The sequence below is a fragment of the Trichechus manatus genome, unplaced genomic scaffold (genome assembly GCF_000243295.1).
Source record: "Trichechus manatus latirostris isolate Lorelei unplaced genomic scaffold, TriManLat1.0 scaffold00153, whole genome shotgun sequence".
In the NCBI taxonomy this organism is placed as follows: Eukaryota; Metazoa; Chordata; class Mammalia; order Sirenia; family Trichechidae; genus Trichechus; species Trichechus manatus.
Window position 1 is genome coordinate 2,515,085 of NW_004444089.1, and position 12,915 is coordinate 2,527,999.

The 12,915-nt window shown below is 43.4% G+C and overlaps 1 protein-coding gene across 1 annotated transcript in view; it reads left to right on the top strand.

Moving 5' to 3' along the window:
- The window catches only part of B3GLCT (beta 3-glucosyltransferase), a 120,432-nt gene that overhangs the window by 76,242 nt on the left and 31,275 nt on the right, over window positions 1-12,915 (top strand). The window contains exons 9-10 of the mRNA XM_004386032.2: window positions 546-665; window positions 2,798-2,867. Of these exons, the coding sequence (XP_004386089.1) occupies window positions 546-665; window positions 2,798-2,867 (190 nt within the window). The remainder of the gene's footprint in view (window positions 1-545; window positions 666-2,797; window positions 2,868-12,915) is intronic.

Here is a 12,915-nt window from a genome sequence, read left to right on the forward strand (position 1 = left end):
AACCACAGGCAGGTAGTTCTGAAGAGAGCACAGTGCCCAAGGCCAGACCGTTGTTTGACTTGAAGGTGAGTTTTAGGAGTCCGGTTTTCTGAAGCCTCAAAGATCATCTCGGGGGCCATAGAGTGAATCACCCCAACCTCCATGGAACCCAAAAATCTGGATTCCATGAGAATTAAAAACTCTGCTCCTCAGAAATTATCATTTTTGTAGGTAAAAAGAAATGTTGACTATTCACAAATTGCTATGATTCAACCTAATACTCTGAAGAAGGCATCTTCTCTTGTCTCTTGAGATGTTTTATGCATTCTTACAGAGTCACTGTGGAGTCCTGCTGACGCTCTGGTTAGGTGTTTGGCTGCTTACCAGAAGGTCGGTGGTTCAGATCCACCAGCCACTCGTTGGGAGACCCTGTGGGCAGTTCTGCTCTGTCCTATAGGGTCACTATGAGTCGGAATCAATTCGATGGCATCAGGTGTGGTCTGGTCTTATACCTGTGGTTCTGGCTGAGTTCCTTCTTTCATTGCTGGTGTCCTGTCTCGCAACAGATTGCCCTCTACATTTGGGACAAAGGTGGCGGACCTCCACTGACTCCAGTGGCTGAGTTTTGTACCGATGGAGGGGGCTCCCACTGTGCCACCACCTTCCATTCGTTCCTGCCGCTTTGTGTAAGTGGGAGCGGAAGCACTTCTTCGTGGATCGAGGGAAAGTTTGCATGCTGTGTATGGTGTTCTCCTAGCACTTTACATACTTAAAGTTGAGCATTTTGCTCTGTGCCAGGCAAGAGTGACATGTCATGTTTCTACTAATGACAACCCTGCCGGGTAAGTACTGCTGGTATCCCCATCTTACAGGTGACAGGAGAGGCATCAGGAAGTTCAGCCCTTGCTCAGAGTTCCACAGCTAGCGGAGATGGAGTGAGGATCTGGCTCCGTGTCTCACCCCAGAGTCTGTACAGTGCTGCCTGCCACAGCTCTGTAGAGCCCGTGCGCCCAGAGTCGTTTATTTGGCTGATGATATAGCGTGTGTCTAATGAAACTTCTTCAGAGCCCTGGTGATGCAGTGGTTAAGAGCTCGGCTGCTAACCAAAAGGTGGACAGTTTGAATCCACCAGGTGCTCCTTGGAAACCCTCTGGGGCAGTTCTGCTCTGTCCTATAGGATCACTATCAGTCGGAATTGACTGAATGGCAAGAGGTTTAATAAAATTTCTATCCCATTTCCTAGAAAGTCTGTTTTAAACATTTCCCATATACCTAAGCCCTCTCCCCAAGCCCATGCCCTTTTCTCTGTCAGCCGGTGACCCTGCCTTTGATTTCACCTGAGACCATCCAGAACTTTCAGAATGAACTTTCTCGTTCTTGCAGACGCTTGGTCCCATCCCCAGAATGAGCCTAAAGACCCCTGAAACTCACTATGTTAACAGTTTCTTTTCATAAGGAGAAAAATTGGAAGAAAACTCAAGTGTTGTCTGTTATTCTCAAGTCAATCACACTAAAGTCTGTGTGTGCCATTTTATAAGATAAATTTTATATGTATACATATGTTTTTATTAGGTGCCATCAAGTCGATTCTAGCTCATAGCAACCCCACGTGATGGTAGAACTGCCCCGTAGGGTTTTCTAGACTGTCGTCTTTACGGGAGCAGATCACCAGGTTTTTCTCCCAACGAGCTGCTGGGTAGGTTCGAACTGCAGACCTTTCAGTTAGCAGCGAAGCGTTTAACCATTGAGTCACCAGGGCTCCAACAATGTATTGCAACAATGGAACAGAACCTGTAATGTTTGCAGAATCCCTGAAGGGGAAAACCTGTCTCTCTCAGCATTATGCATGCTTGCTCTTTAGTGTTCTTTTAGGGGAGTGGCTCAGTGGTTACGTGCTCAGCTGTGACCGAAAATTCGTCAGTTTTAATCCACTCGATGCTCCGAGGGAGAAGGATGTGGCAGTCTGCTTCTGTAAAGATTACAGCCTTGGAAACCCTGTGGGGCAGTTCTTCTCTGTCCTATAGGGTTGCTATGAGTTGGAATCGACTTGACAGCGACAGGTTTGGGTTTGGTTTTTGGAAGCGTTGGCCTCTGACTGCCTGAGTGACATGACAAAGCTGTAATTAGCTGTCACTCTAAATCAGCCCCCAATGATGTAGGTGCCATGAGGCCTGAGAGGTGTTCTAACGGGGCCAGAAAAACCCTTTGTAGTTGCTGTTTGCCTTGGATGTGGGCTTCACACAGCCCCTCTAGGTGCAGCCCCTTCATCTGTGTGATCTAAGCCAGCTCAGGGTGTTAGGTGTTTGAAGTAATCCTACCTTCGGCAGAGGGCTGAATGTCTTAACTTAGATTTAGGGGCCCGTTAAAGGACCTGTAAAACACGTCAGGTGTCAGAGTAAGGGTGGGCCCAGAGAGGGAGTCATCTCTTATTTTGCACCAGAACATCCTTCTACTGGTCTCCCTTCATCAAAATCTTTGCCATTTGGAAAAAGGAAAGGAATACCTAGATCCCTTTTGGGTACCTATATGCCCTGGTGGCACAGTGGTTAAGTGCTCAGCTGCTAACTGAAATGTCAGCGGTTCGAACCGACCAGCCACTCCACAGGAGGAAGATGTAGCAGTCAGCTTCCGTAAAGATTACAGCCTTGGAAACGCTATGCGGCAGTTCTACTCTGTCCTGTAGGGTTGCTCTGAGACGGAATTGGCTTGACGGCTACAAGTTAATGGTGGAGCATTTGATATGTAACATGGATGTGAATTTAAGATAATGCTGAATCTTACGTGCATATATTTTTTCTTGTTCTTTTTTTTTTTTTAGGGAAAGCCAGTGAAGAAGGAGCATATCTTTGTTGCAGTAAAAACATGCAAGAAATTTCATGGTGACAGAAGTATGTTTTGGGTTATTCATTTTTATTGAACTTTTAAAATGCAGGTTGCCTTTAATAACAAAAAAAAGTCCAAACCAGGCATGAACTCGAGAAAGGAATAATGACAGATGTAATGTTGAAGTAAAAGGAGTAATTTAATCAGTGAGACTCATTGTACCATTTCAGACACCAAGGTCAATTAGGAAGGACAATTTTGTATTGAAGTGTAGGTGCTCATAGCCCTTCTAAATACCATTTAGAACAGTATTTTAAATTGGAAATGGAAAGGTTTCGCTGTGGAAGCCTCCTCAGAGACAGTATTGGGAATAAAAATCCACTTTGCAAAACAACATCCTGTTATGATAGCCAGACCTGCCCGGGCACAGTCTCTGAAGTGCACGCAGAAGAGCAGAATATTTCGGGGGATTTCAAGGTTAGAGACTACGAGAAAAGAATGTTTTCTTGAAGGCTGTTCCTTCTATTTATGTTTATTTTAAATGTAAAAGTTAGAACTTTTTTTTTTTAAAAGGTATTGTATTTGCTCACGAATAAGTATATTAGAAGGAACCCTGGTGGTGCAATGGTTAAGCGCTTGACTGCTAACCAAAAGGTCAGTGGTTTGAACCCACCAGCAGCTCCACGGGAGAAAGATGTGGCAGTCTGCTTCTGTAAAGATTACAGCCTGGGAAACCCTATGGGGCAGTTCTCTTTTGTCACATGGGGTCACTATTAGTTAGAATGACTCAACAGCATCCAACAACAGTGGGTATATTTGGAGAAAAGGAAAAAGATGCCTTGTAAACATGCTGCCTGCTTGAGGAAATCCCGGCTTCTGGATACATGGTATTTTTATTCACGTTTTTGGTGTCATTGCAGACTTCTGCTAGGGTGCAGAATAAAGCTATGGTGATAATGTCAAAAAGAAGCATGTTCTAAATATAAATAGGCAGAATTCTTCTCCTTTTTCACCTTATTTCAAGCAGTACTTTTCTGAAATTGAATATTAGACAGTCTTTTGTGTGGCACAGTGGTTAAGCGCTCGACTGCTAACCAGAAGCTTGGTGGTTTGAACCCACTTGCCATTCCACGGGAGAAAGGTGCGGCAGTCTTCCATAAAGATGACAGCCTTGGAAACCCTGTGGGGCAGTTCTTCTCGTCCTGTGGGGTCGCTGTGAGTCAGAACCGACTCGACAGTAATGAGTTTTGTTTTTGGTTTTTGCATTTCTAATTTTAGTACATTTTCTAATTTTTTTTCCATGAGAAGACTGTCAGTTTCACTGAATGTGGGATATTATGTAGGATAGATTCCTAAAGCAGCTGTTAAACTTTTGTGAGACTGGAGCTATGGGAGAGTTCATTACGTATTTCACGTGATAATATGATACTTAGAAATTATATTTTAAAGGGGAACATATTCTTCAAATAAAGCAATATTATTTTTATTATAAAATAAAACCCAGTGATAAACACTACGTTTTAAAAGTATGTTAACTATAAACCTTCATATGTGCCTGTAATAAAAATAACCCATTGTTTTCGAGTCAGTTCTGACTCATAGCAACGTATAGGGCAGGGTAGAACTGCCCATTGGGGTTTCCAAGGCTATAATCTTTACTGAAAGCACACTGCTGCATCCTTCTCCTATGGAGCGGCTGGTGGGTTCAAACTGCCGACTTTTTGGTTAGCAGCCAAGTGCTTAACTGCTGTGTTTTTTTTTTTTTTGGTTACAGTAAAAATCCATCCGTCTTTGGTTAGAGTAAAAATCCATCCATCCATTGCCGTCAAGTCGATTCCAACTCATGATAAAAAGTCAACTTAAATTCTAAGCCCTATTAAATCAGCCTAAATAAAAAGGTGCATTCATTAAAAATGGGGTCCTAAAATGCTATGAAGAATCAATATGGCACGTTAAAATGAAATTCTCATTAACTGCTAATTTAACCTAAATGTAAGATTGTTGTCCTTTCCTCAGAATCTGGAAGGGCTTTGTGGGATAATTGTTGGCATACATCTTTAAAGAAAAGACTGCCAAGGAAAATGAAGTATGCTGCTTTTTTATTTTTTTTATTTTTTATTTTTATTTTTAACAGCAGGCAGCAGTGTTTGAATTGATCTGATTGGTCTGGAAGCTGTGTTCTGAGTGGTGGTTCTTTTCATAATATTGATGTTAAGGTTGTTGACATTGGTCGTGGTACATTCTGAAACACCTTTCTCAAGTGAAAGCAAAGCAGAAAACTGGGGACTGTCCCTGCTGTATGTTTCATGTCTACAGAAATGAAAAAAAAAGTAGCCTTCATTTTTTTTTTTTTTAATTGTGATTTAGGTGAAAGTTTACAGCTCAGGTTAATTTCTCATACACAAGTTTATGTACAGATTGTTATGTGACACCAGTTGCAGTCCGTATAATGTGACAGCACACTCCCCCTTTCCACCCTGGTTTCCCGTGTCCATCCAACCAGCTCCTGTCCCTCCCTGCCTTCTCATCCTGCCTCCGGACAGGAGCTGCTATGTGGTCTCGTATGTCTGCTTGAACTAAGAAGCACACTCCTCACAAGTATTATTTAATGTTTTATAGTCCAGTCTAACCTTTGCTTGAAGAGTGGGCATCGGGAATGGTTTCAGTTTTGGGTTAACAGAGCATCTGGGGGCCATAGGTTTGGGGGTTTCTCCAGTCTCTGTCAGACCATTAAGTCTGGTCTTCTCTCCTGCTCCGTCAGGCACTCTCTATTGTGTTCCCTGTCAGAATGGTCATTGGCTGTAGCTGGGCACCATCTAGTTCTTGTGGCTTCAGGCTGATGGAGTTTCTGGTTTATGTGGCCCTTTTGTCTCTTGGGCTAATATTTTCCTTATGTCTTTAGTGTTCTTCATTCTCCTTTGCTCCAGGTGGGTTGGGACCAATTGATGCATCTCAGATGGCCACTCGCAAGCTTTTAAGACCCCAGACACCACTCACCAGAGTGGGATGCAGAACATTTTCTTAATAAACAAAAAGTCTTAATTTTAATTTAGTAATTTTTAGTCATCTAGTTTACTGCTTTTGTATCTATCTGAGCATAAGGCTCAGATAGAGCTTTCAGATATCCATCAAATGTTTTTTATTTTTGAATTTTGAGTCAGCAGACTTTAAAAAGTTATAAAATGTGCTGAGCCTGTTATGAGCCTTAAAGACAAAGCCCCCAAAGCCCAATGTATTGATTTGCTTCGATTAATTTGGATCCGGGATCATCAAAGCATGAGACCTAAAAGCTCTTTTGAAGTTCTCACAAGGTGGGTTTCTGTGGCACAGTGTGGACACATCCACTTGAAAAGGTGGCCAAAGGCTGCAGATTTTAGCAATGCTGAGGTCTGTGTTGCTTGATGCATGTGTAGCCTGCCAGACCAGTGGGTTCTGCACCTCCTTTCAGATGTCTAGCCGCCAGTTGACCCAAAGAATTATCCAGTCATTCTGGTGCCACAGTGGTTAAAGCTCTCAGCTGCTAACTGAAAGGTTGGCGGTTCAGACCCACCTAGCGGCTCCATAGGAGAAAAGACCTGACGATCTGCTCCTGTAAAGATGACAGCCTGGGAGACCCTGGGGGGCAGTTCTGCTCTGTCACACGGGGTCGCTGTGAGTCGGAATTGGCTCAGCAGCACCCAACAGCAGAGTAACAGCAAACGTTAGTTACCGTGACAGCAGCACAGTACCTGCTGCTAAGTCTGCTGGTCTCTGTCTCCTGTTCTGGTGTGCTCTTCACGTGTGTTCTGTCACCTAATTGAGAGTTGACAGTCTCCCTGGGATGTCATAATTGTTGTTAGTCACTTGATATTGTAGAGAAAGCCGAGTACTGATACACTGCTGGCCCATGTTCACGTAGCCACTGAGTAGTGGAGCTGGGGCTTGAACTCGAGTTTTCTGGTTTCAAATCCTACGCTCTTTCTGCCATGTACACCTATAGTATAATCCCGTGAGCAGTGTTAGAAACATAGCACTTGATGTATAGTGTTTGATGTCCATGTCGGTGCCCTGCTTGGCTGAAGGCCATTTTTCACTTGGCCGGAAGCTGTGAAAGTAGGCCTTTTATTTTCGGTAGCAATGAGGATAGCAAGGAATTGAAGTCCACAGATTGTCTCAAACACAAATTGAATTGGGAGTTCAGACAGCCGCCCCTGTCCAAGTATATGACTGCTACAGTCAAGCAGAATACCTTAGGGTGTTCTTTTTCTTTTTTCTTCCCGTATGTACTCTGTGGTAGAAATGCTTGAATTAATAAAGGCCAAAGACCAGTGAAGGAAATCACCTAGATGAGACGGTGGATTTATCTTTGACAAATTCAGACTCAGCCCTACTGTTACTGCATTATTTGGGGCCAGCTCTCAGTTGCCCCTGGTAGTGCAAATGGTTAACGCACTGGGCTACTAGCCAAAAGCTTGGCGGTTTGAATCCACCCAGAGGCTCCTTGGAAGAAAGGTCTGGTGATCTGTTTCTGAAAAGTCAATCATCGAAAACCCTATGGAGCACAGTTCTACTCTGACACACATGGGGTCGCCATGAGTCGGAGTCGACTCAAAGACAGTTGGTTTTGGAGACACTGAGTGGCACAAACAGTTAATGTGCTGGGCCTCTAACTGAAAGGTTAGAGGTTTGAGGCCACCCAGAGGCATCTCAGAAGAAAGGCCTGGTGATCTGTTTATGAAAAATCAGCCACTGGAAACCCTATGGAGCACAGTTCTACTCTGACACACATGGGGTCGCCATGAGTTGCAGTCTCCTTGACAGCTATTTGTTTTTAGTTGCTGTTTCACTTGCCCCAGCCACTGAGTGGAAGAGCGCGCTAGACATGGATCCCACTAGTGGTGCATCGTAGTGTTGCAGCCTCTGGGCATACAGAGACTGGGTTCAATGGCTCTGGTCTAGGCAAGCGATCAGTATACATTGAATTCATTTTTTATTCCCATGGAGGAATCGATAATAAAACCAAGTTCCGAATAAAAGAACGTTTTAAATAGTGTACTTTTTTTTCTTGGCCTTACAGTGAAACATTTACATAACTATACTTGTGTCTGGATTTCCATTTAAATATAGCATTCTTCTTGTTGTCATTGAGTCGGTTACGACTCATGGTGACCCCGTCTGTTGCAGAGTAGAACTGTTTCACTGGGTTTTCAAGGCTGTGACCTTTCAGAAAGGAGTCATGGTGGCGCAGTGGTTAAGCGCTTGGCTGCTGATAGGTTATCGGTTCTAACCCACCAGCCACTCCATGGAAGAAAGATGTGGCAGTCAGTTTCCGTAAAGATTGTTGTTGTTAGGTGCCATTGAGTTGGTTCCGACTCACAGTGACCCTGTATACAGCAGAACGAAACACTGCCCAGTCCTACGCCATCCTCACAGTTGTTGTTATGCTTGAGCCCCCTGTTGCAGCCACTGTGTCAGTCCATCTCATTGAGGGTCTTCCTCTTTTTTGCTGACTGTCCGCTTTACCAAGCATGATGTCCTTCTCCGTGAAGATTACAGCCTTGGAAACCCTGTCGGACAGTTGTACTCTGTCCTGTAGGGTCCCTGTGATTCGGAATTGATTCAACAGCAATGGATAGTGTATCGGTATTGAACTTTTAGAAGCAGATCACCACGCCTGTCTTCTGAGATGCCTCTCGGTGGGTTCGAAACGCCAACTTTTTGGCTAGTTGGCGAGCGCTCAACCTTTTGCGCCACCCAGGAACTCCTACAGCATTCTTGGTACACCGCAAAAGTAAATTCTCCCTTTAACAAAATAGTACACATTGACACCATCAGAACAGCGATGCTCTCTGAGATGCAGGCATTTCATAGGGGTTTAAAGGAACCTTAAAGGTATTATAGAAGGTGGTGCATTGGGCATAACGTGTGAAATTATTTTCAAGCAAGGAAAAAACCTTTCTGGGCTTTAAAATTCAGCGTGATCGCTTACACTTGGGTTCTGTGTTTGTCGTTGCGTGATGTGAGCTGTCAGGAAACCTGCAGCGTTCCCTTTGTGTCACACAGCTCGTGGACATGTGTGAATTGTCTCGTGGCAGTGCGCCGTTTCTTCACTGAGTGATGGGTTGTGAGATGCTGTCCTGCAGCCTCCCTTTAATTAAAGAGGTTCAACAGCTGTTTGCTGAAGACTTTAGCTCCTTTTCTCAGCTTCCTGAGCTGTTAAAGATAAAACACTTAATTCCTTTTAGATTAAAAAGCAAAACAAAACCCTGATATCTTTACTGCTGTGATTTATCTAGAAGAGACAAGTCTGAACAGACGTATTCAAGGGAGTTCCTGGTAGCTGGTGCTCTCTTTGAAGAAAGAGGCTTCGAGGTACCCGTTGCCATGGAATCGGCTCCGACTCTCAGCGACCCCACATGATCGAACAGAACTCGCCCCGTAGGCTTCTATCTTTATGGCTGCAGATCACCAGGTCTTTCTCCTGCGGAGCTACTGGGTGGATTTGAACTGCTGTCTTTTCACTTAGCAACTGAGCACTTAACTGCTGTGCCACCAGGCCTCCTTTGGCTTAGAAGTACTGAGGTATGGTCAGCTTCTTCAAACACTGGAAGTGAGGCTTGAATCGAGCCAGATGGAAGGCCACCCTGTGTCATGTGAGGTGATGAGATTAACCATCACAGAGGGAGAGAGTCTGGGCATTGCCGAGTTCATTTCTTCCCCTGCTGTTCAATAGCTGAAGATGCCCCCAGAACCCAACCCGTTGCCAGGGAGGCAGTTCTGACTCATAGTGACCCTATAGGAGAGAGTAGAATTGGGTTTCCAAGGAGTAGCTGGTGGATTTGAACTGCTGACTTTTTGGTTAGCAGCCGAGCTCTTAACCACTGCACCACCAGGGCTCCACAGTGCTCCAGATTGCCCTAAAATACTGCTTGAGGTTAGCCTGGAGGGAGGCTTTATACCTCATCCTTTACAGTAAGGAATTATCACACACTCTAAGTGTGTGTCCCTAACCCTCTCCAGAAAGGAGAAGAGCCATCAGGGTATTATTTTGTGGTCACTGACTCTGAGATGAGACAAGAAGTGCATTTGTGAATTGAAAATAGCACATTCTTAAAATCAAACCAGTCATTCACATTTTTAGTTTTTTTTTTAATAAATTTTATTGTGTTTCTGGTTAAGGTTTATATAGGAGTTGAGGTTCCCATTCAATGATTTCTACACAAGTTGTTCAGTGACATTGGTTACATTCTTTACAATGCATGAACATTCTCGTTATTTCTGTTCTGGTTGTTCCGTTTCCATTAATCTAGTTTCCTTGCCCCCTTATCTTTTTATCTTTGTTTTAAAGTAGTTGTTGACCGTTTGGTCTCATTAGGTGATTTTTTAAAGGAGCACTGTACTTACAGGTGATATTCATTATTTTGTGAGCCAGTTTGTTATTTAGCTACAAGGTGACCTCAGGGGTTAGTCTCGGTTCAAGGTTTGAAGAGTATCTCAGGGCGATAGTTATGGGGAGTCCTCTGGTCTCAACCAGTCCAGTAGGTCTGTTGTCATTGTGGTTGTTGTTTTAGGAATTGGAGGTTCTGTTCCACATTTTTCTCCTGTTCTGTCAAGAGTCCATCTGTTGTGGCCGTGATACCATTTGATTGCGTGGTAATTTTTGTAAAACCTTCAAGAGTCAAGTTCATTTTCGTTTGCGTTGGAGTCAGTTTTGCAAGTAAACTCCGCAGGGTAAAAATGTGCGTTCTGTGCCTCATACTGTAACGCATCTCCTGCTTCCAGTCTAGAAAGCTGTGTGGAAAACCTATGCCTTGTGGGCGACTGGGGTCTTTATTATCGTGAAATTTTTATTTTGCTCCCGTTTCAGGTTCTCTTGTGGCAGCCCTTCTTTTATTATGTGGTAGAACATATCCTTCCCTTTGTTGAAAATGAACTATTGTTTCATGTCACTATATTGAACTATGGCCTCAAAGTTTCGTAGCTTTAGGAATGCAGTGTCTCAGTATAACCTAAAATATTTTATAAATAGTAGAATAAATTGAATTTAGCATTCAAACACCACTAATAAAATAGATCAACATTTTACAAGTCAGACTAATTGAGAATCAACCCTGGTTGAAAATAAAGCTGGAACCTGCTATGGTAGAATACTTGGGTAACCTTAACCCTAGATTCTTCACGGTTGGTAGATAAGACAACGTATCACAGGAGTTATTCTGATGAGAGGAGAGAGGGTATAAACTGTTTATTGTTCCTGGTAGTATATAATCATAGTGTCTTACTATGTTAAAATAGCCTGTTCTTAAGTGTTTGTTAAAGGGTGATAAGCACTTGGCTGCTAACTGAAAGGTCAGCAGTTCGAACCCACCCAGAGCTCCGTGGGAGAAAGACCTGATGATCTGCTTCTGTAAAGATTACAGCCTAGGAGACCTATGGGACAGTTCTACTCTGTCACACAGGGTGGCTGTGAGTCAACTTGACGGCACCTAATGACAACAATCTGTTACTTAATGCATCTTGGCCCTTTTTGGCATGGAGAAATCCTTACACCTAGCTGCCTTTCTGGGATTGCACAAAAATTATATTGCAGTGTGAGAAAATGATGCTTTACGGGGTCACTGAGCAATTTGTGTGGAAATTGTTGAATTGCTGTGTAAACTTTCACTGAAAACACAGTGAAGTATTATTATTATTTATTATTAAATAATAATAAAATATTAAGAAAATAATATTTAACGGGTTAAAAGAGACACAGTGATAACCTGTAGAGCCGGAAGTTGACAGGAGTGAGTGCCTTGTTCAGATTGCACAAGTTTTCTGCCTTTGACAGGGTACTGCGGTCTTGTCCCTCTTCTATTGCTTGTTTTAGTGAAAAATACTTCAGTTTTCTTTCTCTGATGGGTTTCTGCCTTAAACAGCTTCCGGCTTTCACAGGTCTTACTGTAATATGGAGGTTGTTCTAGCAGTTGTCCAGAATTCATAGTTCTCTGTCTTTCTTAAAAGCTGCAGAAAGCAGACTCCAAAGTGGTACACTTATCTTTACAGCCGAGGGCAGTCTTAGCTTGACTTTGCGGTTGCTGCCTTGTGTAGCCCAGCACTTAGCATTTGGAATTGCACTGACAGTTTTTGCATGTAATTTATTTTGATTTAGGTTGAGGAAAGGGAAAAGATAACTGCTTTGATAAAGCCTCAAAAAGTGAAAATACCGACCTGAAGATTTGGTTCACTAGAGTCGAGGTTCTTCAGTTTACAGGATCAAAGTCTAGCTATGATGATCTTTTCCATTAAAAACAACAGTGGAAATGCCTTCTTCCCCTTAAAATTCAGACGTGCACAGGCAGTTAACTCTGTTTTTAAGTATTGAAGAAAGTAATTACTTGGGTAGTTGGTCAAGCGCATTAATATTAAATAGTGATTAGTAATATAGGTCAGGTATAGAAACAACTATCTTTGAGCATCTAAGCTAAATTATGGAAAACCAGTGTCTTAGGCTGGGTTCTCTAGAAAAGCAAAACCAGTAAAGCGTATATATATAGCGTGTGTATATATATATATATATAGAGAGAGAGAGAGAGATTGAGATTTATATCAAGGAAATGGCTCACACGGTTGCAGAGGCTGGAACGTCCCAAGTCTGTGGGTCAGGATGGAGGCCTCTCCTGGTTCACGTAGCCCCAGGGGCTGGCGAACTCAAGATCGGCAGGTCAGAGAGTAGGGCTCTTGCTCACAGGCTGCAAAGATTGACAGATCCCAATATCGGCATGCAAGACCACAGTTAAGCTGCTAGCTCAAGTCCCAAGAACTGGAGGCCAGACAAACAGGAGGCAGCTGCAGAATCCAAAACAAGCAAAAGCCCACAAGCCTTGCCGGAATATCCACTTATATTCAATGCAGGCCACACGCCCAAGGAAACTCTCTCTCAACTGATTGGCTACTCACAGCAGATCCCATCATGGAGGTGATCACATAATATCAGATCTCATCATGAAAGTGCTCACAGCATCATACAGCTATTAAACCACGGAGAATCATGGCCCAGCCAAGTTGACACACAGCCTTAACCATCACAAGCAGGAAAGAGTGTGTGTGTGTGTGTGTGTGTGTGTGTGTGTGTGTGTGTGTGTGTGTGTGTGT